This window comes from Macrosteles quadrilineatus, unplaced genomic scaffold (genome assembly GCF_028750875.1).
Source record: "Macrosteles quadrilineatus isolate MER2022 unplaced genomic scaffold, UCM_ALF_1.0 Scaffold_5__1_contigs__length_97177068, whole genome shotgun sequence".
Lineage (NCBI taxonomy): Eukaryota > Metazoa > Arthropoda > Insecta > Hemiptera > Cicadellidae > Macrosteles > Macrosteles quadrilineatus.
This window is the reverse complement of record NW_026542598.1, coordinates 87,003,452-87,029,333: the sequence shown is the minus strand read 5'-3', so window position 1 is coordinate 87,029,333 and position 25,882 is coordinate 87,003,452. Positions and strand designations below refer to the sequence as shown.

The window sequence follows — 25,882 nt, the reverse complement described above, 5'->3', positions numbered from 1 at the left end:
ATTATAACGTAATATTTTTTTAATTGTTTGTTGATACTGAACAATATTTATTTAGGCCTACTGTATCCTTATTGTAGATGTCAACTGATATTTTTTAATTTGTTATCTTAATCAATATATCGGATAGAAAAAATATATCGATATATCGAAAAGGCGTAGACTTCCATATCTGTTGTTGGCACAAACAACCGAATGAAAATATCAATCGATACCTATATCGAATGAAACAATCGAATAATCGATATTTTCATTCGGTTGTTTGTGCCAACAGATATGGAAGTCTACCCTCGAAAAGAAATCATCGATAATAATGAATGTTCCCTTAAACAGGAAAATAATATCGAATGAAACAATTGAATAACTTAATCGATATTTTCATTCGGTTGTTTGTGCCAACAGATAGCCTACGGAAGTCTACCCAAAAATTTTATTAAGTTTACGTTCTCTCACGAGTTTCATCTATTGCACTTTCATTGTATGTAGCCTGCATTCATGTAAGTTAAATAGCATTACCATAATTACCATAATTACCATCCTCTTGACCGATGACCATTTCTGGATAGGTCGCGTCAGTAATGATACAAATATCATAAAACTCACAAATAAAAAATACTTCAACATATAAATAAATAAATTAACTTGAGTGTCAGGCGGCATAAAAAATATTAAAAAACTAACTGGGCTTTGAAGTAATCCTCCAAGGAATAAAAACTCTGTTGGCAACACCACGACTTTAACTTCTTTTTGAACAGTTTCGGCTCCAGGTTCTTAATGTTCTCAGGCAGTCTATTAAACATCTTACAAGCCAGTAGTGGGAAACTGTCCTTCACTTTAGAAGTGCGGCATCTGGGAATAGAGATCAGGTCGTTGTTTCTCAGATTGTGACCGTGAAGCTGCCCTCTCATTTGAAAATCAGCTAAATTTTCTTTTACGTAGAGAAGGGAGCTCAACACGTAGTTCCCATAGACTGTCAGGATGCCAAGCTCTTGAAATAAAGGTTTGCAGTGTTGCCTATACTCAGCTCCTGTCATAATCCTCAAAACCATCTTCTGGTACAGAAGTACTCTCTCACATGCTGCAGAGTGCCCCCACAACAGCAGTCCATAGGAGATGTGTGTATGGAACAGGGAGTGATAGATGACGACAAGATACTGCAAAGTTACCAAATTTTTCAGTTTTCTGATCAGGGAGATTACTCTTGACAGTTTCTTGCACACAACGCTGACATGATCATTCCAAGAGAGCTTGCTGTCTAGATAGAATCCAAGCAATTTCACTGGCTGATTTTCTACTTCAACTCCCGCGAGGGAGCAGATGAGCTGTTGAGTCTTGTCTTTGTTTAGACTTAGTTTGTTACGCTCGAACCATGTACTGGCTTTACTGATACCGGCTTTATTTCAGCCCCCTGGAGCAGCATCTGAATGTCATTGTTGCGAGAAATTATTGTTGTGTCATCAGCAAATAAAAGGCAGTTAATATCATTTCCAAGGTCATTTATCATGACAAGAAAGAACAGGGGGCCAAGTACTGAGCCCTGTGGGACACCATGCTCAATTAGCTTTTTACTAGAGCTAACTCCCTTCACTGTGACAAATTGTTGCCTGTTCTCAAGGTAAGACCTGAGTGTAGCAAAGACTGTGCCTCTTATGCCATAATGATGGAGTTTATCTAGCAGGATTTTGTGAGAAACACAGTCAAATGCTTTACTCAAGTCGCACAGGGTGAGTGCAACCGCTTCACCACCTTCAAAATATCATTGCATAATATGGTGAAAGACTCAACAGCCATTTAAATTTTTTTGGATATTTGCTATGGAGTGTAAAAGAATGCTTAGGAACAAGAATTAATAGGCTTGGCCGGAAGGTTAACCATGATAGATATAGGCCTAATGGTTTCTTTTAATTTTCATTGAGAATAAAATGTAAAAATTGAGTAGGCATTTAGGCATACACTAAAAAACATTAAGTTAAAGGGGCAAAATTACAAAAGGATAAAAGTACGTTTTATAAAGTTTAGTAAACATGCTATTTATTCACAGAAATGGATTTTAATTTATACAGTAAAAATTTATGACACTACCTACAAGATTAATATTTTACAAAATACTACACAATAGGATAACAAAACGTAAATATCACAACATCTACATGTCCAGCGATCATAAATAAATATCACAAGAAAAATAACTTCTTTTTAATCATTACATGTAAACAAAATGAATAATTGCAATGAAATTGATAAAAACAAAATAACTACACTAGAATTGAAACTTGGAAACAAACAGCTAAACCAAAACACAGCCGAGCCGACAGCTAGAACGATACGTCACGTCTACGTCATAAAATCAAGCAGACAAAAATTGATTCTTCTTCTTCACTGGCTACTGGCCAGTTTTTTTCGTTTGCAATAGGTGATCAGTCAGGCTGTAGACGCTTGTTGGTAGTTAAAGGAGGCCGTGGTTAAAGGCGGCCGTGCTTGTTGTTCCTGCTGAGTCCCGTCGGTCCCGTCTTGTCCTGTACTGAGGCACGGCCGCCTTTCGAGCGATTCTATTCTGATTCTGCAGTCGGCCAGTCTGCTCTGAGGAGGAGACTCTGACACTAAAAGACTGCTTAGCTTCTGCTAGGCCCTTGGATGAAAAACTAAACCATAACTTACAACAAATTGTACCCGTAAAATAATAATATTGTGACAAACGGCCCCACTGCCTTCATTTGTTAATTATTTTAATTAATTTTTAATAAGTCTAGTTTATCGATTCCTTCTCAAACGCTCAACCGGTAAGTTAAACTAAATAAAATAGTAGCCTAATTTGTGTCTAACTTAAATGGGGCCAACTTTACTGATTATTTGCCTACTTGACCTAAGCAATGCATACAAACTGGTTGGCCTAGCCCAAATACATATTCCTATTATTTTCTGACTAGAAATAATGTTAACTTATAAAGTTAACTAAAATAAGTACCTTACTTTTATTTTTTGTAAAATTTTAGGCTAAGTTAGGGCCTTTATTTGAAGGGTAAACTTACACAATGGGCTGCACTTTACTTATCGATTATTCGATAGGCTATATCATTTGGTTAGTTAGGTAAGGTTAACCTACCCTAACTAACCAAACGATATATCGAATGATAAAATCGATAAATCAATATTCTCATTCGGTTGTTTCATTCAAATGAGTGTAGGACGTAAAGTAAAGTGCAGCCACTTAATGAAATAAGTGTAATAGTTAACACCCTAGACCCGGGCATAGATTAAATTTTTATTATTTTTAAACCCAATGATTACAAAAGAGATTAGGCATAAGTTAGGCTGTGTTGTTGATAATAGTAAGTTAATGTGGCCAAGGGGCCATACACATGCAGTAACTTAAGTTGCCCCTAAGGTAGGTAGGCAACAATAATATCTAACTGACAAAATCCTGCAACTAGGACCTAAACGTGAATAAGTTGAAGTAGGATAGAGGAAGCGGGATACAAATTAGACCATTGATCGTCAGTTGGCTGTTTTTAAGGCAAAAATCACAATCAGTGATTAGCACATAGTCAGTTAATAGGTGAAGAAGATTATGATTATGTAACCTACATACATCAAAGCTATTCTGGACATCGGTTGACAATCATCCTGTCAGTACAGTACGGTAACTTAAGTTTAATCTCTTCTGCTGAAAAGTACCCTAGTCCAATTAACTTGTTTTGGTTCAAGATATAGGTAAGTTAAGTAACTTAAGTCGTTAGTCAACAGTTTAGTATTAGACTTAAAGTTATTTTCAGTCAAGCAAGAATAATTAGGCCTAAGTTAACCTACGCAAGGTCTTTTACGCAGTGCTTTTCATTTTTTTTATTTGGTAGATTTTTGACCTTAGAAAATTAACCTTTTGTATGAAGCTTTGTACAGAAATACACTTAAAAAGTAAAGTTACAGTACTTTCAAGGCTGCACTTTACTTTAGGTCCTACACTCATTCGAATAAAAATATTGATCATTGGATATATCATTTGGTTAGTTAGGTTAGGTTAACCATACCTAACTAACCAAATGATATATCGAATGACACAATCGATATATCAATTGATATTTTTATTAAAATGAGTGTAGGACCTAAAGTAAAGTGCAGCCAACTTAAGTAGCCTAGGCCTAAGTTAACTAACTTATTTTATTCATACAAACGTTGCTTTTATCTTACCGTAAACCGGGGTGAAGATAAACAAAACTCGGAAAATGTTTATTATATTTTTTTTTTATAAGAAATCATAAAAAATTAAATTAATAAAAAAATTTTATGAATCAGCATCTTTTTGTCTACATAACTTAAAACACATACCATAACAATCATAACCCAATTGGTGTGTTAAAAAAAAAAACTATTTTAAGCGACCATGTTTTTTTATAAAAAAATATGTCTCCCTAAATCCAATTTGTCAAAAACAAAAAAAATTGTTTTTTTACCTTAAAATGACTTTATTATGTTCAGTTTTTTATGCTCTTTTCAGATGTGGGGTAAAAATGAACACTAGAGCAAAAATACATTGAGTGTAAAATGTATAGGGTGTTCATCTTAAATCCGGGGTGAACATGAACAGGTATAATTTATTTTTTTTAAGTTAGATTTTTTGTATTTATTTTTTTTAAACTTAAGTTATTATAATACTATGAGTCTTTTTATAAAACAACAAATACAATATATTGATATCTTATTTAACAAGAAAGTTAGCCCTATTCAAGAAAAACCTGAAAAAGTTTTCATCTTCACCCCGGTTTACAGTAGGCCTACTTATTATTTGGTTCTTTTTAGCTTGTTACTAATTTGTGTTTTGATTCTTTTTAGTTTGTTACTAATTTGTGTTTTGTTTCTTTTTCAGTTAAACATCTTTTCTGTTTTTATTTTGATAAGCTAAAAGATGTCTCAGTCTAGTCCGAGTATTTTAAACAGTCTGATGAGATATAGGTTCCAGAGGAAGGTTCAATTTAATAATAATGATTCTCTATGTAAGTAAAATGTTTTAAATACGCTACATACAACTTATTATTTATTTGGTTTATAACTACCTATCAGAAACCATATTTTTGTTAAAATATTGTGTTCATACATTCACGTCAGGCTGATAGCCAATTAAGATCTGAGTTAATGTTCTTACAATGTCAATCGAAAAACGTAGCTGATAACTTAGTTTTTGGTATAAGTTTGTATCATGAATGTTTGAAAGTACCTATATGTTTATATATTGATTTGTCATAATCTGTGACGGCCGCACATTCGTTTTTGTTAATAATTAATGTTTTGTGTCTGTGTCCGTTTATGTTTTCCAAGATCCCAATAATTTTATGAGGCCAATTTTATAATAGACAATGATATGACTGTTTCAAAAGTAGATGCCAAAGACTAATTATAGGATTGATGGAGTAATGTAGGCTAACTTTGCATTCTGTGCATTTTGATTGGGAGTTTCAGCGACACTACCAGTCCTTAACCCTTTCCACTCGAATTATTTTGCATGGCTGTTCCCTCACACTTGCATTTAATTTAAAGAAAAATGGCATGTTTTTGGTTTTTAGTGTTTTTTTAATCTAATATTAGTTATTTAATAAGGTTGAGCTATTGATTCTTATTTCAGCATAAATTATTATACAATATAAACATAAAATTACAATTTTAGTTTTAAAATTTTATTTTTGGTATGGTCATAAATAAACAAAAGCAAAATAAATTTTTACAAAATCCATATATTTAGGCAAAATAAAAATATAAAACTTTTTTTAGAGTATTGAAAAAATATTATTTACATTCCTTATGTAAAAACAAACAAAAAATATCAATTACATAAACATTTACTTGTATTATTATGAATAAAATATGTAAATTTCTAAAATTTGAGTTTTTGGAATTTTTGGTTTCCACGGCGACTTCTGTTTCTTAGTTCTTTTGCCTATAATTTTCAAACAGGATTAGTAAACTGAGATGAACAGTATTTATCTGTAGGCCTATTTATTCATATAAACCGAAAATATAAATACACCGAGATTGTTATACTAAACCAAAAATATAATTTTCATTTCAAATAATTTACTGGTCAAGGAGTCTGACAAAGAAAGTTTGTCATCCATTTTAACGTGAAATAAACAAAATTACCCGTTCACTTTACTAAATTATCGGTAATTAACCACTGAAAAATGTTTACTAAACAATAGTTACCCAAAACAAGTAAAATATAATATAAAAATCGCGATAACAGTCGCTGCGAACAAAGAATATAAACTAGCAGAAGCAGACGTTCAAGTAAACAAACACAAAACGAACCAAACTTATTTCAAAGCCAACTAAATCGTTCGTGGTTGTTTTCTTTGATCCAAGGGCAGCTAGAATAAATTGAGAAAACCATTGATCAGTCTTTCTTATCATTTTAAACATTTCTGCACTATATAAAGTGAGTTTAGAGTCGTTTAAAACAATGTCGCGGCAGCCGCGACATTCGAGTGGAAGCGTCAAAAATGGATGTCGCGGCCACCGCGACATAGGTACGAGCGGAAAGGGTTAAAACATCAGAACCTGCCAGAAGGCCTGTTATGTTTTTCCTTTATTCTTGCGCTTTTTTACTACATTCATTTAGAATTTACCAAAATTAAAAACGTATTTATTAAGATAGGTAAAAATCACATCTAAATAGAATGCAAACAGTTACTAAAATTAGTGGCATGTAGCCCTACTTATCACCAGGGTCGTGAAGACAATACAACTAACACAACAATAAACATGTTTTCAAACAGTAATGTGAATAGCACCACTATACTCCTCTGATCTTGTAACTGCAGAATGAATGTGGAATTCAGTGTAGACCGTTGACGTCTTGGCCTATATCAGAATCAAAAATCAGACATTTTTATTGTCAAAAACAAATGTTTAGGCCATCATCGGGTACCCAAATGATATATAAATATATAACAAACATAAAGTGCTTGTCTTAAAAAAAAAAACAAAAAAAACATAAACAGCCTATAACCTGTATTATATACAAAAATGATGTTACCATACCTGATAATATTACAGTACTGGTTTTTAATACCTAGTTATTTCAGTTTTTAACTAAACACTGAAATTATTTTTAACACAAAAATTACAGTGTCTACAATTTTGTATTGCAAATACACACTTAAACTGAAACTATATAATGCACCGCCATCACTAGTTTTTCTATTTGTAAATATTGGTTAACACGTTCGCTACTGAGCGTCGCATATATGCGACGCCGCGGTCATTGCCACAGACCGAGGTATACATTCGAATCTTCGAATATACATTCGCATAGACCGGCTGTCACTTGGTTAACAGTACACACAGACTACGGGCAAAAACCTGTAAAACAGTGATCATTTACATCGTAATACGCTACAATCGTGTTTGTAAATAATTTATTTTTGTTTTTTTGTATTTTTTATAATTTTTTGTAATTGTAACAATTCAATATTTTTACTGATATTTTCAATAGAATAATTTAATACCCCCGCCGCAGCAAACCTGCAGACTAAGCGAATTTCCATTTGACTGATTGGATTTACACTGAAATGTCTACTTAAAAATATAACATTTATTCCCGATTTAAATAGAATTAGTTTAAAAAGTACTTAGGTTTGCTGCATCTGGGAGGGTAAAACTGTTTTTTTTTTGTAAAATGTTAATAGTTAGTTAGAAATAAAAATTTTTCCAAATTTGATCAAAATATGTTCATAAACAAGCAAACTACAACAGTTTACTTATTCTCCATAAGAATAACATGGGAATTTTAAATTTACAATTTTTTGAAATTTTCTCCGTAACCATTAGGCGCATAATAACGCTTAAATATACTAAATTATTTGTTTTTTTAAGCTCTACAAAATGGTTTGGAAAGAAATTGCAAAATTTTATGTTTTTTGAGTCAAAAATGGGAAAAACCTATTTTTACCCCATAAAACCCCCCATAAACCCCCGTTCCCATGGTCCGATCATGCTGGATCGCGAACTCGTTCGAATAAACGTAGGTTTACACGTTTGTACCAAATTTCATCAAAATCGGATCATTTTTGCTCGAGTTATCGTGCTAACGGACACACACACATATATATATATATATAAATATATAAATATATAAATATATATATATATATATGAATTTGAACGAATGGTGTTTTTGGCCTCTAGGGACCTCAAAACGAAAAAAAAAAATCGGTCCCGCGTCCAGGTCTTACCATGAGTACTACGGTAATAGCTTATTCCCTATATGGGAAATTCGCTAAAATTTTTACCATATGTTTTATTTTTATCAATATGTCAATTCATCTCCCTTTATCAAATCTTGTATAATATATAGCCAAACAGACCAATAGGTAATTGATTCAATACAATGTAATATAGAAAATTTTCAAATAACCTAATTTCATGTAAATATATAATAGCCTATAATTTTTTGTAACAATATTGCTTCAAATTCAATATAATTTTATTTAAATAACTTTTCAAAATTAAAATTTAGCTCTCTAGCAAATTACAATTGTTATAATATACTGTATGTGTGAACTTGTGGCCTACAATTTTCTGTGATTAAGTCAGCATTGACATATGTGAGTGCAACAATGCATCAAACCTGGATCACTTCCATGAGAGCTGAGCTAGTATGAAGATATAAATTGTAAACTGTCTATTTTAATATCAAAATTTATAAAAAAAGTGCCTATATTTGAACCTAAATTAGTGAAATTCGATTGAAGATGAACCGTCCTTGTTAAGAACATTAATAATTACTACATCAAGAAATTTACCATGAAGAAGACATAAATTTTTGGTGAGATCACTCCAGTAGACATTTTTTTTCCTTGGAAGCCATTAGAACATTTTTAGGCCTAATTTTTGGAACATTTAAATACTAACATTCAAAGTCAAGAAACTAATAGAAGCTTATTCAGAACTTTAATTAATTCAACCACACAGAAAATAATTCGAATATAATTTATATTTCTAAACAAAATTTTATTAGGCTATATATAATTACAAGATTAATTCAAACGCCGCTCGATCACCCCACCTGAGATAAAGATCCATGCAATAAGTTATAACACCTGAACCTAAATTAGAACTATTGTAATAGGCTTAGCCAGTAAATTCATTCCCACTCTTTGTAAACTTTATTGTGAACCCTTTCTTTTCTTTTACCATAAATTTCGTATTTTAATTAAATAAATTTAAGTTTCAATACTGTACATGGAGTTTCCATTATATTCTTAACTTTAAGGTTGATTACATAATGTCGTATATTTGCGACGCCCGGTCTACAGCGATGACAATAGTGAAAATTATCATCGTTTTCTTGAAATAGACTAAACGTCGCATTTATGCGACAGTTCATTTTTGTTTGTGTTTTGAGGTGAAAGTAATGTAAACAAAACAGATTATTCAAGAACAGTTTATAACTGAACAAATATAAAAGCTACATAGGATAATGCAGCATACATACACACAGGGATGCAGAAAAGTAAAGACCAGTTTTTCCAACTATCATTATGACGTCACCAGTCATCATGTCCACAGACGAAGCGACACAGTTGTGAGTCAGACATCTCTGTAGACCACTTCAGGGAATTCAGTGCCTTCAAATAGACCGTTACAAAGATATAAGCATTTTAATAACATTAGAACCCCGACGCAAATATGCGACGGCAGTCTATTTTAATGTGACTAACCGTCGCATATATGCGACGGCAGTCTATGAGTGGAAACCGGCCGTCGCATATGTGCGTCGCTGGTCCATGTGAATGAAAAATTTTGTACTATTGCAGTAGCGAACGTGTTAAACAAGAATGTTATTTTTTGTTAGTTTTATTACTTTAAAATTTTATTTGACGCAGTCTATCCAACAAGTGTTGGGCAACGACCTAGGAGTTGGTAATGGTAATGGTAATAGTGAGGACTTGGTGTACAGTATTGCTAAGCCTTATACCTTAGACTACTGTATTTTACCAGTATTTTACCCCCCAACCTATCTCTGTCTGGCTACTATCTTCCCTACCATATTTTTTCCAGCACAACAGAGCGAGCAAAGCCAAGAGACAGACACTGATTCCTACGCAGGATCCAGCACAGACACAGACTCTGTCATCAAACCTGTTCAGATCGGCAACGGAAACATGATCAATTCAGAAAATCAGAGTGATGCTGCAAACAATATGGAAAGTGTTTGGAAGAATCTAGGTGTTGGTAAAAGGCTGAAAAATATTACTGTTAGCGAGGTGGTGAGTGTTAAGCAGGAAGATAGAGTTACTCACGCGATATCCGACTCTGAAGATGAGAATGAGGATAAGAACGGTCAGTCCGTTCCAGTGGAGGAAGATGATGATGATGATGTTATCTTTGTATCTAACCCTCGGTCTCGAACTCCACGTCCTATCATCTTGTCTGACGATGATGATGATCCTCCAGTTAATTGTGAGTAAAAGATATTACAATTAGGATTAGTTTTCATTTTTTACTGATACGTCCAGGTTTTGTTTGCTGTGGTACCGTATATGTTTGATAAAGTATGGTTTTGATAGAAATAAACTGGTCCATTATGCACTTGCTTGACATGATAATGCATTAAGTGTCTCGACACTCGACTTAAATGCTTTTGGATAGCCTTGTAATAGTTTTACTTGCATTTAATCAGGGTGTCTACCGGTCACAGACATCATTGAAGTTAGGAAAAAGTCAATGATTTTACAAGGGGATCATAAAGTCAAGTGGCACAAAAAGTGTTGCCCGATTACCTCATGTTCAAGTACCGGTAACTGAAAAGCAGGTTATTGTCTTATTGGGACCAAAGATTGTGCTTTTTAACGTTGTAGACACTATGTTCATATTCCACTGTTTTGATGTACCGTAAACAAATGTAAACTTAAAAAAGTTCAGATGATTGACAACAGATTCCAGCACAAACTCTGAAATTTTAAAAGCCTATAGGACGAAGGGCTTTCACGGGATATCATCCAAACCTGCAAAAGGCACATCTAGAGTATAAGAGCTTTAAATTAGTGCCCAATATGAATATAAAAATACATATTTTCTGGTTGATTTGCTGAATACAAAAATCCAACACATTCTTTTAACAATATACCTAGATACGTTTAAATTTGTTTCTTAATGACATGTGTCTGACTATTTTGACGATCTTATACATTTTAAAAAGGAACAATAATAATCTGAAGCTAACAATCTAATAGGCTACCGTACTTAATAGTGTTAGACAACGAAGGCATGTTGGTTTAAACTTAAAATTATTTATCAATCATGGGTGCAACAATGAATCTATGTTTCTGAACATGTTTGAAATCAACCTTTACATGTTTATTTGATAACATGAATGAAAATACACTTCTGTCATATTAGCAATGATTATGTATTGCCTACATCAAAGAGGTGAATCAATTAGATGTTTAGGTAAGTTTTTTTAATGAATTATGAGCTTGGAATGAGTGATGCCTTGCACAGAATTGTTGGTAAGATCAGGTGATTTTTTGTGTCGGAATCATTTTTAGTAAGCCCAGGGATCCCAATGAAGGAAAGCTGTGCCCAGTTTTAAACCATCACAAAATAACAGACCATTTTCGGGATATTAGCTTCATCAATAAATTTAATCTCTCCTTATCGTAAGAAGATGTTTTAAATTTAGACCATCTCAATTTATTGTGTTTTAATAGTTTTTAATAAATAAAAACTAGGCCTAGAAATTTAATAAAACTTCATTAGAACTTCCAGTTTTGGAAACATAACTTTTAGTCAACTTTTCACTGTTTTCTGATGTTTCAGCAAACAACCAGAATTCTTTTTGTTCCGAGGACACTAGTTTTAAGGTCAGTATTCTATTTATATCTTCCAACATATTTAACTGTTTTAAATTGGTAATTTTTAATGTGTTTTCCAACTCTAGATACTGGTAGATTAAAACTTTGTGACTATTTTGAGCTTTATGAAGTATGTTAGACAACAATAAGTTTTAGTTAAGTTTAAGTTAGTCCTTGTGAATTAATACACTAGGCAGGTACTTTTCCCGTGTTACAGAAAGAACCAGAAATCTTTATCGTGGATGACGACAGCAACAGTGTAGAAATCATCGGTAGTGATTCAGAAACTAAACCAAATGTCGAGACTACACAAAAGCAACAGGAAACCCAAGCTGAACCCCAAGTAAACGGCAAACGGAAAGCTACCTCAGAATCGCCTAGACCAAAAGGTAAATTCCCGATTTCATATTATAATTTTCTTCAAATATTGAAGTTTTAGCTGTTAACGGTAATATTTCAATGACAATAACTTCATTATGTTAAAGTCCTGTGATCCAACATATTTATCCATTCAGACCTCATTTAGGTTTTTATAACAGTTTCCTTGTTTAACAAAAGAGATTGAAATAAAAAATATAAAAAATACATGCCTAACAAGATTTTGCAAAAAATAAAATTGGAACCAAATATAGTTTCTTTTACCTCTAAAAATGTCTCTAAACTGTTTTACTGGACTTAGAAAATGAGGTTTCCTTAAACTTGATATTTTAAGTATTTTTAAGCTCAATATACCAATGACATTTGCAATGATTTATGTTTTACCTTAGCTAAAAGAAGAAGAAAGAGAAAAAAGATTAATTCAGATTCAGAAGATGAGAACTCACGAGGGCCCAGAGTGTTTGACAGGTTTGTAAAATTAATTATTGTTGGTTAATTATTTTAAAACACCAATCTAACGGTGCTTTAGGTCTTGTTCGTTTATTGGCAGGGTTGAACAATACCATTGACTATTGGATACCGAAGTAGACTTCCCATCTATATGGACCAGCTGTAGCCAATTTTTTATTAAAAAATAATGTAGTTGTGTGAGCCAATCACAGTGTCTAAAATTCTATTTTATATGTTATTTTTTGTTGCTGACCAAGTTGATGGGTCATAACAGTTGCTATAACTCATCATAAGTCATTCCCTATGTTTGACTTGGTTAAAAAGATTGTGTATTCGGCAGAATTTAGTAATTTAGATCAGCGAAATCTTTAGGTGGCTCACATAAACTACGACGATTTTGATAAAAAAGCTGGCTACAAATTTAACATGGGGATGGAATAATACTTAAGGTCAGATTAAGCCAAAGCTTGTATAATTGAGAGATACTTCTGAACACGGTCTCAATGTAACTTTTTTGTTCCATACTGATGTTGTTGATTCCTATTTTTAAATCTTTAATGCTTCTAAAATAATGAAAACCATTCAACAAGAGTTTTAACCACCCTCATTGTTTCAACAACGATTGTTAAAGGTCTAAGAATTACAGAGTTTTATAAATAACGTTCAACTAAGCATATTCAACTGTAAAATCCCGATCATGACTGAGGGTTAGGACCATTAGACCTGTGTGTTACATTTCATCTAGGGTTCACAGGCTTATTCTCCATGCCAATAAGTTTGACCTTGACCAGGATGCGGTCCAGGTCATAAAATAATTAAATGCCAAAAACTGAGCCCTGATAGCTTTGCTTACATCTTGCCTTAGAGTAGAGGTGTTTTTTTAGTGAGCAGTCTGATCAATTCAGGAGTATCAACTAATGACTACTGGCCACCTGTGTGCGTAAAAGCATTTTTACCTATAAAAGATAACTGTACAATCGTAATAAATAGTTGTGTATAATCCTATTACTTTGTCTTGGACAGTGATGCGGACACAGATGAGGAGATTTCAGGAGAGATGACCGAGTCTCAGAGTAAAGTCTTCAACTTCTTCAACACGGCCACCGAAGGGGAGCTGAAGCTTGTGCCATCTGTGACAGTCAAGAAGTTAGAAGCCATTCAGAAGTTTAGGCCTTTTAACGGCTGGAAAGACCTAGTATGCATCTCAACTTTGTAGAAATTCCTTGAAGTAGGCTTAAGGTGCATTGTCCCTGAAGCGACTCTTGCGATAGTAGCTGAGCGACAGTAGCTCAGCGATAGTAGCTCAGCGATAGTAGCTAACCATGTCATTGTCCCTGAAGCGATTGTTCTAGAGCGATTCTGTATATTAGTTTGCTGACTTTCGAGTGAATTGGTGTTATGAGTGCCATGACACCTCCTAATTTTAAGAGGTTTTTATTAGCTCGCTTTCTTGTCCGGCACAAACTTTGCAATAAATTTTAAACTAACTTCCCGACGAGCTAGAGAAATGAAACTAGAGAACACAGCTCACAAATGGATCACAATTTAATACGATATCATTTAATTTTCATATTTTCCTTGGGCTAAGCCCCATGGGCTTCCAAATTTTCCATGTTTACATTTTGAAGTCAGCCGTAAATACCTAAATTTGACAGGTCGAAAAGCTTGGGTAGAGGTACAGGTTCTGCTCCCGAGAGATTCTAAATATAAAATAAGCAGTTCAAAGGAAATATAAAACATATGACTACAGATAATAAGGGTTTGGTATGTATTAACAGGCCATATAAAATAGATTTAACATATTTACACATCAAAGACTAAGAAGTAGAAAATAAATTATAAATATAAAAAAATGTTAATGCCACGTTTTTAAACGCACTAAAAAGTAAAAATAATTTATAAATATGTGGAGGGAATAAATACTTAAAAGATTTAAAACGAAAAACGTGGGGTGCATGCAATAGATAATAATAGTTCAATAGGTTAAGATAATTGTAAATCAGCATGCAACCAACGTTTTTTTTAATCCTTCAAGTATTTATTCTCCCCACATATTTATAAACTATTTTTTTACTTTATAGTGCGTTTAAAAACGTTGCATTTTTTAAAATTATTTTCATTTATAATTTATAATACGACCAAAACAAGTCTATACACAACACAAATCGCTCAGCGACTGCGACTCTGACTCCCCTCAGAGCAGACCCGCTACAGTCGCTGTGTTCAGCCGCTAGCCGCTCCAGTCGCAGTCGCGTCAAGGACAATGGTCCCATTTAAAACAACGCTCACCAGTGCTCAGCTACTATCGCTAAGCTACTATCGCTCAGCTACTATCGCAAGAGTCGCTTCAGGGACAATGCACCTTTACACAGTGATGTTAGGTGTCAACCGCTTTGTCAGACGGAACTGTCTTAGCTGGGTCACTGAAGATGTCTCTTTACAGGGTGAAATATCTGGAGCGATCTCCAACTGAAGTCTCATTTGATATCAAAATCCACTAAGGGTTGTAAAACACTGGCCGCAAAAGCCTACTAATGAAGAATAAATTTTAGTAGGCCTACCATAATTGTTTGAATATTTTAATTGTCTTTGTAATAGTTTTAAAGACCTAAATCTAATTTAGACTATTTTGCTTCTTTGACACAACCTTATATATCTATTTTATCAACATTGATAAGTGAATTTTTGAACATCTTTGGTTAAAAAAAACATAGTTTTGTGTGTCAGAGTTTGTGAGCCATTACTGGAGCCATTGTAACTGTTCAGAGAAACTTGCTCACGAAATTACAAAATCCAACAACAATTACAAAAATAACAAAATTATAAAAAAACTAACATTTCTGTGTTTTTTTTTATGTTCAGCTTCGGTTTGAGTGATCTCCAATACATATATTTTTTTATTCTTTGTAGCCATTTAATATGTAAACATGCTCTTTTATTGTTGGCATGAACAGCTGTGTTAATTAACGTAAACCTGAAATACACCTGTTTATATTTGCACCATTATTTTTTATTCATCCCGGTAAGGATATTATTTTTAATGGTTAACACGTTGACTGCGCGCGCCGACTTTACAGGCGCTCTCCAGTGGCGGGCGAAGCCCCGGCGCGCAACCGAATCAGCGAACGCAATTGGCATTCAAATATTTCAGTCTGACGAATCACAAAAGAGCAGTGGTGACTGTGCTGCGTTACCCCGAGAGTGGATGTAGTTCACTGAAACACCCAAAGGTAGCAGAACTGCATGGATCCCTATCCAGTGTCTTTGTAATGTGGGTTGAAGAGAAAAAATACCCGAAACCGGGACAAAAGCATTGCCAGACAGGAATTTACGGGAAATTTTAGTACCAACCTACACCAAAGTAGCCTAAAGCTCGCATTCTAAGCTGGCAGGCTGGCAACGATTATAACGTCTCCGTCTGAGGCTAAGCTCACACTGACTCAATATATTTCTGCTGGTCTGGTGCTGGCGACGCCGACTAAAGTCGGCACGCGCAGTCAACGTGTTAAGGGACATTTTGTTTCACTGGAAGTACATGACTATTTTTGTTTAAAAAATAATCAAATAAACTATAGGATTTTTTGAGAGGATAGCAGGCTTACCTGAATGGGAAAGAGTCCAAACTGGAACAGGAACACAAAACATTACACTATATACACAAAACATTAGAATATATCACTGTCACTGACAGCATTTTCAACTAAGAAAGAGAGAGTTTTCTAGATGTCCAAAATGGTGGCCAGTGAGTTGTTGAGTCAGTGTTGCCAATAGTATGAATTTAAAAAAAAACACAGTTTCAGTTTATCTTATATGCACTATATATATATATATATATATATATATATATATATATATATATATATATATATATATGAATAAATATGTAAGCCTGCTAGTTGGGTTGGATGTTGAAGTGGAGTGGGTTAGATGAAAGGTATTATCTTAGGTTTAGGTTTGGGGGTTGTCTAGACTTAGTAAACCATTGCTCACTGGCCACCATTTTGGACATCTAGAAAACTCTCTCTTCCTTAGTTGAAAATGCTGTCAGTGACAGTGAAATATTCTAATATTTTGTGTATATAGTGTAAAGTTTTGTGTTCCTGTGCCAGTTTGGACTCTTTCCCATTCAGGTAAGCCTGCTATCCTCTCAAAAAAATCCTAAAAATCTAGGCCCTTGTGCTCTATGCTACACCCTTAATCTCAAATAAACTATAGTTTGATTTTATGTATTATGTTCTGTAGGTGACTAAGTTCCAAACAGAGAAGTTCCTGAGCACTAATCTGTTGAACGGAGCACAGCAAGTGTTGGAGGCTCGGGGGGCTGTGTCCTACTTGATGCGCAAGTGTGAAAAGATCGCACAACGCACAGAGAACGCAATCGCAGCCGGCTCTCACAGTATTACTCAACAGCCTTCCATCCTCAATCCAGAGTAATACCAGTTTACTAGATAACTTGGTAGATAAGTTTGTCTAGCATAGAATTTGTCTAATTTCTGAAACACTGAAAAAAGTGTTAGTTGAGGTTGAATAGTTTACTACCGATAACCAGTAATGAAATGTAATTAGGTGCTTTGGTGTATGCGTTTCTTAAAAGTTGTTTGAACTAACAAATGATCTTAGCATTGTAAAATCATACGGTAAAATTTATGTAGTTAGTTTTAATATAGGCCTTTGACTTATTGACTATGTTGATAGTAAACATAAATCATACTTACATAGGCCTATGATTTTTTTAAACCAAGGATAAAAATAAAAAATAAAAATGAAATCAAGGTCGAACAGCTTAAAAAAACAAATAATCTAGTATCTTGAAGTGTTTTTGTACGGGTTATTGGTTACAGAGAATATTAAAAAATTTTAAATTTAAAATTCCCATGTTATTCTTATGAATAAGTAAACTGTTGTAGTTTGCTTGTTTATGGATATATTTTAATCAAAAATGGCAAATTTAACTATTTATATTTTCTAAAAAAACATACTTTAACACACTTTGCTCCCTGTAGCAGCAAACGTAGGTACTCGTTAAATGTAATGTTATTGAAATAAATTTAATTAAAAATCAAATCGGGCAAATGAAAATTCGCTTGGTCTGAAAGCTTGCTGCAACAGGGGTATTTACATTTTTAAATACATACTTTAGTTATGAATCAGTGATGAATCTACAGAGGCTCAGTGGTATCCTGGCAGACGAGATGGGTCTGGGCAAGACTGTGTGTAACATGTAGCTGCAATGTTCTAGGTTAAAACTGATGCCGTACCAGATGGTAGGACTGAACTGGCTGAATGTGATGAACCTGCAGAGGCTCAGTGGTATCCTGGCAGACGAGATGGGTCTGAGCAAGACTGTGTGTAACATGTAGCTGCAATGTTCTAGGTTAAAACTGATGCCGTACCAGATGGTAGGACTGAACTGGCTGAATGTGATAAACCTGCAGAGGCTCAGTGGTATCCTGGCAGATGAGATGGGTCTGGGCAAGACTGTGTGTGTAACATTAGCTGATATGTTCTAGGTTAAAACTGATGCCGTACCAGATGGTAGGACTGAACTGGCTGAATGTGATGAACCTGCAGAGGCTCAGTGGTATCCTGGCAGATGAGATGGGTCTGGGCAAGACTATCCAAGTGATTGCCTTCCTGGCACATCTCAAAGAGACAGGCCAGACCGAGGCCAACAGTCCTCATCTAATCGTGGTTCCTGCATCCACGCTAGGTATGTAACGTGCAGCTTTGACACTCCAAAAAAATCTTTAATGAATTTGGATCACAATAGAGTGTTTCAAAAACAGTAAAAAACGTCTTTAATACCTTAGAACTTGTAGCATAGACCAGAGGTGCCCATCCCCCCTAAACCCAGAGGCGCAATCCCCCCCCCAAGCCAAAGGAGTAGTCCCCCCAATTTATGTTGTCGTCTATTTAAACCTACCCTCCCCCACCAATTTATCTGACAATTTCCCTTTACCTCATTAAACGAGTATTTAAAGTATTTAGTAAACTTGAGGTACAAAAACCAAACTTGCTGATTGAGAATCAAAATTAAATGTTTAATATGAAACGTCATTTAACAATACATATCTAAGTAATGGTTGAATTAGAAGTTTTTCAATTTACAAAATTCCGAATTAGTATTGTCAGCCAACATGTGCTCAGTATTGCTATAGACAACGTCTTCAACACGTTCAACAATAGGCCTATACTCGGTGAATTACTCTACTCCAACACAGTACTGTAACTGTACAATATATTAGGTGGATTTAATGTTTAGAGGGTATTAAGAATTCAAACAGCTTTAAGTGTATTAATAATACTTTGGCAAAAAGTATCTTAATTGTTTCAAAATTATAGGCAGAGTCACGAAATAAGTCAGACTTGTTGCTCGCCACTTCCAGGCTGCCTTCTACAAAAATCGCCGGGCAAAATACCATGTTACCAGAACAAAAGGTTTTTGTGACGAAGTAATCTTATAATTCATTTTGATAGCCCCAGGATTGCCTTTTATGACTAAAATGGTAGGAACGTATTTTGTCAGACAATCCGTTTGTACACAAAACACGAAACGATAACAGATAGGCCTATCAATCCACGCGTGTATATTGCCGCGGGAAGGACTGGAAGTAAACTGAATCAGGTTATGACGGAAAGACGTGGTCCTCTGGATTGTCGTCTGCGTTATCAAAAGCTGATATTGGACTAATTGTAGTGACGGAGTATGTTGAAAATATAACGGGATTCATAATTGAGTTTTCCATTCAAAACTATTGACAATAATAACCAATTTATATGCTGGATATAAATGATGGTCTCGAAATTCTATAGTACTGCACGAAAGGAAATTTTTAAATACTTTGAGGAGTTTGAAATATATGAATACATAAAATTGGGGACAGCACAACATTTTTGAGTGAAAACACTCAATTAATTATGAAAGCCATTATATTTTCAATACTCTTCTCAGTCACTATAACAATAGTCCAATATCAGCTGTTGAAAACGCAAACGACAATTCAGAGACCACGTCGGTCCGTCATAACCTGAACCCGATTCAGTTTACTTCCAGTCTTGCCGACGGCAATGTACGCGCGTGAATTGATAAGCCTATCTGTAATCGTTTCGTGTTTTGTGTTAAATGTTTGTAACGTATACTGACGACACCTCCAGAAGGGGATCTTTTGTAAATCCTGACTATGGTGGAGTTAAAGAACCAACAAAACATATGTAGCATGTAAAATTCTACACTGGTATGTTAAGGGTTGTCTGACAAGGTGCTTTACCATTCTTAGAAGCAATCTTAATTACGAACGGCAAAATGTTGGTGTTGATAGTGAGCTACTTTTAGTGAGAAACACTTTTTCGGACTGCTTGTACAAAATTATACAGCCATTATGACAGCTAGCAAAAATTAAATATCCCCCCCAAAATCCCTTAAAAATAGTCCCCCCCAAAAATTCCTGTACCCCCCTCTGGGCACCCCTGGCATAGACTAAACAAATCTTTATATGATCTGAACAAGCGTGTCTCACAAAAAAAAATGAAAAAAATTGCGTTGAACATCTCCTGCAATTGTGGAGACATCATTGTCACTAGTGATTACGCCATAATCGCTTACAGTTGTAACAAATCCCAATACCAAGAAAATCCTGATAATTATTGTCGATTATGTTATTGCACCCAAAGATCAAAATATATTTTTTTGAAAATTCCTGAAATTTTGGGATGATTTACTTTAAATTTACCAAGGGTTGCCTTTCCCTGTTTGTCATGGTGGATATTTGTCGCAGAGAATTGGTGTATAGAGTTTGAGAAGTGGTGTCCCTCCTTGAAGGTGGAGCAGTACTACGGCTCACCTGAGGATAGAAGATGGCTGAGACATGCCTGGTTCAAGGATGGATTCCTCGACACGGAAGTGGTGTTAACTACGTAAGTCAAGTGCATACACTTGTTTTATCTTGTAATACCATCGAAATGTGTTACATATTTGAAAAGATCGATCTGAATTCCAAATAACCCATATTTTTTACATCACTATAATCTTTGTTCCATAATTTATGTTCTAGTGTGTAGTTGTGCACAAATTTGAATTGTTTTTTTAACTTGGAACTTTATTTAGCTGTCCGAGATCCTCCTTTCCACAACTAACTAAAATAATTGAGGTTATACAGTACATGTAAAAACTAAATTCATTACTTTATGTCAGTGATACAACCACCAAACCAAAGTTTTTTTTATTTTGTTACAGGTACAGCATGGTTGGCAGTTGTTACGAGGAGAGAAAAATGTTCAGAGTCAAACATTTTCACTATGTCGTCTTTGATGAAGCTCATATGTTGAAAAACATGAACACACAGCGATACGAGAATCTCATTAATATCAATGTGAGTTTGTTGAAAACATTACAAATAATTATTAGAGTAAATTAATAAGGCTATGATTTTCTTTTAACACAAAATTTTATGAAATTCAATCCTCACTGTATTCTCTTTTTTCCTGCTGACCCTTTGTGATCTTTCTTAACACAATCCAACCTCAGTTTAACTTTCTCCCCGAATATTTTTCTTTCGCAATGTTTCCTCAAACATCTTTGAGAAATGGTTCTTCCTGTATTTGCTAGAACTCTACCTCTTTCTTGTCCTTCTTGTCCTCAAACGGTGTTTGATACACCAATTTTAAAACAATGTTATGCACGATATAGGTTAACATTTGGAAATTAGATTGATTTTACATAACTATGTGTCAGCAACTTAACAAAATAAAAATTTACTGCAGCTTATGAAATTTTTATAAAAAATGACTGGACGACTCGACATTTCAACCAGAATTATGAAACTCAAAACTAAAGAGACATATAACAAAAAAAATAATGTTGGAATAGCACACTAAATGAGAAAGATTATGACACGAGAAACAAAACAATGAAGAATTATCTTACTTTAAACTGAAACGTTCATCAGACGAAAATGCTGTGAAAACGTCAGTGAAATATTCTAATCATTGTGTTTGGGGTAAAGTTGTTGTGTTCCTTCATGAGCTACTTGGCCTGATACATGATGTGTATTGTCCAGGCCCTCCATAGAATACTGTTGACTGGGACGCCTCTACAGAACAACCTACTAGAACTCATGTCTCTCTTGGTGTTTGTCATGCCTGACATGTTTTCTGGAAAATCTGAAAATCTCAAGTTCCTATTTTCAAAAAATCCTGTAAGTATCTCTAATACCATCATTAACTTGAAAATTGAGTATATCCTTAATGTTCACTGTTATGTATAGGCCTATAAACTACTTCTTCTATTTATTGGCTGATTTCAGTGTTTCGATGGTCAAACAAATCAACCTGAAGCTATTCAATTATAATCACAGCTATCCTGAATTATGTGACATTTCCTAAATCCTACATGTTTGTGTCGGGTTAAGCCACATCAAAGCATGCATAGGCTTAGTCATAGATAACATATACTCCCTTAGTAGATTTGTCATCCTTATGGAACAGATGACGCCAATTTTATTGTTAGTTCTGTACGTCACCACAGAAAACATACTACTATAATCCAGAATGCCAACCGCATGGTAAAAGCTTTAAGTCCTTTGAGAGAGCTTTGCCTGTCAATTCGTAGGCAGTGCCACCAGCGTGACGTCACACTGTAGAGGTTGTGTTTTGTTTGCAATTTGTTTCTTGTTATTTTAGTCATTTAAAACCTCATTTAACCAAATAAAACGTTCTAATCATAAACAATAACTGGTTTTCTTGTGATATAACCAAACAGTAAAGCACAAATCATGAAAATAACCCTTAAATAATAGAAACAAAATATCATCTACACGATCAGCGTCGCCGTACATGAAGTAGACAGAAAAACAAGCTTCAAAATATACATTGGGATGAGAAGTCTACTTGTGTCGCTTAGTCTATCACTTAGCTTGTATTGAACTTTTAAATAATCTTAAAGATGACCGATTGTCGAGAAAAATCTGTATGCTATTGTCACTTTCAGAAACAAAATATTGAGGATGCACCTTTGTTTGAGCAAGAACAAGTACGGAGAGCCAAGCGAATCATTCACCCCTTCATTTTAAGGAGGCTTAAGGTAAACATTGTTGTTATGATGTAAGTATAACACACAAAAACACACAATGAAACTTATGTTCATGTTCAACAAACTCTCCCAACTCCAACTAAAAGTTTTTGTTTTAAAACACAAATTCCGGATAAAAAATTTGTAGACTTCCAAATTAGATGAATACAAGCTGCTATACCCGTGCTTTGCAACGGGAAGAAAATGTGACCTAGAGAGCTATTAAAGTAGTGCTGGTGTGTGTTTTAAAATACAGCAACTCTATGATTTAGTTTGAAAACATAAACTGATTTAGAAGTGTAAACCTACTTACTTTAAAACCCTTACTTTTGATGTTAATAGATCCATAAGATTATGACAACATACCTTAGTGTAGCAATAGCATCAATTGATTCATATTGATGCTTCATGAATTACATGTTTTACCATAATTCTTCAATTTAAGTCAAGCCTCTTCACATGTAGCTTACTATATAAATTAAAACATGAAACTTTGAGCAATACTTTACAAAACTTATATACAACCTCACTTTTAAACCAAACATAACCCTCCTCAATCTACATAAAGCGTCACAAACATCTTAATCGAGTAAATAAACAAACGCCAGTTCATTGTACTGACCAGCTGTTTCATTAACTAAATTAAATTAAATCATTTAAACATTGGAAGCATGCCAGGCGTAGCCCTTTGGAAATCAGCCTGTGGGGCAGAGCCCTTAGGAAATTTGTCCATATCAATACTTTTCAGCAAATCTACACACTCTAAGCTTAATTTTGAAGTGCCATATGCCTATATTTTTATTTGGTAAATAACCTTAACCGTTTACATAAAATTTGATTGTATCACTTTAATAATATAATAGATAGTATCAAAATTGTTTGTCCTAGCATTGATTTTGAAAAGATTTAACAAATTGTAAAAAATGAATCTGTGTTTTTCTTCATATACTAGGTAGTCAATGGATAGTCAAACTAAGTCACTAATTTAAATCATTGGTAAAAATCCTTGATTTACTTAATGGTTTTGTTTTGAATGTAGGTGGACGTTCTTAAAGATCTGCCGACTAAAACATCAACAGTGGTGAAATGTGCGATGGAGGAAGACCAAGCTGCTAAGTACGCAGAACTTCTAGAAGAGGCTCGAGACGACACTGGCCGAGAGATCAACTCCATGACAATTATGATGAGGCTGCGCAAGATGGCAAATCATCCTCTCACTCTGCGATATCATTACCAGGTAACTATTATTATGTCATAGACATTTTTTTCAGGTAGTGAAACACACACACCTCAAACTCTCACAATAACACTTACATAGATGTAATGTAAAGGTTAATTTTATTTTATTCTTTTAAATTCATTTATGTTTTTTTTTCTTCTTTTAAATATTTGTGTACATATTCTGTAAATAATTTGTTGGAATAAAGAGATAATTCATTCATTCATTCATTCTCTCTGCTTTTCTGATTGAGATATATTCTTTATTATTTATGCACATTTTTGTTCAAATGTAGCACGATTGGACATACAATTGGTTTGTTATTTAGGACAAGTCAAGCAATAGGCTACTGGGATTCCTTTCACAGACAAAGGTGTGGAACTTGCCGAAGCACTTTCCTCTATAGAGAGCACTAGTGCCCAATCAAATTCTGTCCAGGTTCTCTGTCGGTAGAACGGCTGTTTCTATGTTGCCAGTAAGATGAGCAATGGGCTATTACAACACTGCAGACTTAATTTAAAAGTCTTTGAAAAAATTAAATTTTTCTGGATATTTATATAAATTATGTACCTGAATGTTTCTTGTCTAGGATGACATGTTGGCAAAGATAGCCCAGCTGCTGTCTACTGACCCTACATATAAGGAGAATGACCCAGAAAGAATCCTGGAGGATCTACAATGGATGTCAGATCACCAATTGCACAAACTTGTCAAGGTGCACAAGGTGAGTGTCTACATGCTTTATTCTTTGTATCAGAACTCCCACTTTTCACCTACTCTCAAGAGAGGTTTTAGACGAATAACCTTAAAAAGTCTGTTAAAAAGGGGAACCATGTAAACTGATTTTTGATTTTATATTACAGTATTACAGTAGAACTCCGGTTAACCGAAGTAAAGGGGAGAGAGCTGTTCCGGATAACCAATTTTTTCGGTTAACCCGTAATATGCTAAAAATAGCATATGTATTACCACAATGTGTAGGAAAAATGAACTTAAAACAATGCCAAAACAAAAATGTTAAAATGGTTTAAAAATACTTTAAACTTAATTACTGAGGTTACATACTTAACATATTTTAGCCCCGTACCATTTTCATTTTATGGATACTGGTACATATTTTATGGAAACCCTGGTTTCGGTTAACCGGGGTTCTACTGTATATTATAAGTAAGTATAGGTTATCAATCCTTGATACAGATATGTAAGTGCACCATTATGTATACTATATTTAACTAAAACATCTCTTTGAAAGTTTTAGATTAAAAAAAGGTAATAAAGTGTTTTTTTTTTTTTTTTTTTAGGTAAGTAAAAGGTTAATAGTTTAGCATAAAATAAATACGTTTTCAAAATTTGATATGTTCTTAAACAAGCACACTACAACAGTTTACCTATTCTCCACAATAACATGGATATTTAATATTTATAGTTATTTCAAATTTTCTCCCCTATCATTAAGGGTGGGCTCTACCTCAGCTCGGAAATCTCAGAACGATGTTCGAAGTGTCCGCCAGACTGCGCCGTGTCGGTTCAACCCAGTTGGAGGGGAAGGGGTGGGAGGAGCTAGGAGGTTCGCGAGTTGACTGCCGCTCCCCGCTAGGCAGTGCAGTGCCCTGCGGAGCTCCCGACGCACACACGCGCAAGCGCAACCAGGTTGTTATTCGCGCGTCCGCATATCTTTTGCTTCTGCTCAAACCTCCATCATGCCCTGCCACCGACACTCACTGGTAGCAACGTGACGTTCGCTATCGCTCCCATAAGCTTATACAGTAAAAAGTAAAACATTCCTAAATATTTAGTCTTGTTTGTCATTATTGAATAAAAATAAAATACTTTAGTTATACTTTGTAAAGTATCACTACATTAAATTATAGTAATCTTAAGTTTTTTTTTAATCAACTGTTATAATTATTTATTTTCTTTTGTCGA

The 25,882-nt window shown here is 34.3% G+C and overlaps 2 protein-coding genes across 2 annotated transcripts in view; one reads left to right on the top strand and one right to left on the bottom strand.

The window, feature by feature from the left end:
• Positions 1-665: 665 nt before the first annotated feature.
• Positions 666-4,332, bottom strand: LOC128995763 (uncharacterized). Its single transcript, XM_054420781.1, has 4 exons — positions 4,321-4,332; positions 2,476-2,626; positions 1,577-1,743; positions 666-1,358 (listed from the first exon to the last, which is right to left on the bottom strand). Exons 1-4 carry the CDS (start codon positions 4,330-4,332, stop codon positions 666-668), a joined length of 1,023 nt encoding a protein of 340 aa, XP_054276756.1.
• LOC128994327 (SWI/SNF-related matrix-associated actin-dependent regulator of chromatin subfamily A containing DEAD/H box 1 homolog) overlaps positions 2,640-25,882 on the top strand; it is a 36,106-nt gene continuing 12,863 nt past the window's right edge. The window contains exons 1-15 of the mRNA XM_054418783.1: positions 2,640-2,777; positions 4,859-4,985; positions 10,048-10,449; positions 11,809-11,852; positions 12,061-12,232; positions 12,611-12,689; positions 13,695-13,866; positions 16,914-17,101; positions 18,182-18,381; positions 20,447-20,585; positions 20,905-21,040; positions 21,728-21,865; positions 22,657-22,749; positions 23,777-23,974; positions 24,546-24,680. Coding sequence (XP_054274758.1) covers positions 4,898-4,985; positions 10,048-10,449; positions 11,809-11,852; positions 12,061-12,232; positions 12,611-12,689; positions 13,695-13,866; positions 16,914-17,101; positions 18,182-18,381; positions 20,447-20,585; positions 20,905-21,040; positions 21,728-21,865; positions 22,657-22,749; positions 23,777-23,974; positions 24,546-24,680 — 2,184 coding nt within the window. The 5' untranslated portion in view covers positions 2,640-2,777; positions 4,859-4,897. The remainder of the gene's footprint in view (positions 2,778-4,858; positions 4,986-10,047; positions 10,450-11,808; positions 11,853-12,060; positions 12,233-12,610; positions 12,690-13,694; positions 13,867-16,913; positions 17,102-18,181; positions 18,382-20,446; positions 20,586-20,904; positions 21,041-21,727; positions 21,866-22,656; positions 22,750-23,776; positions 23,975-24,545; positions 24,681-25,882) is intronic.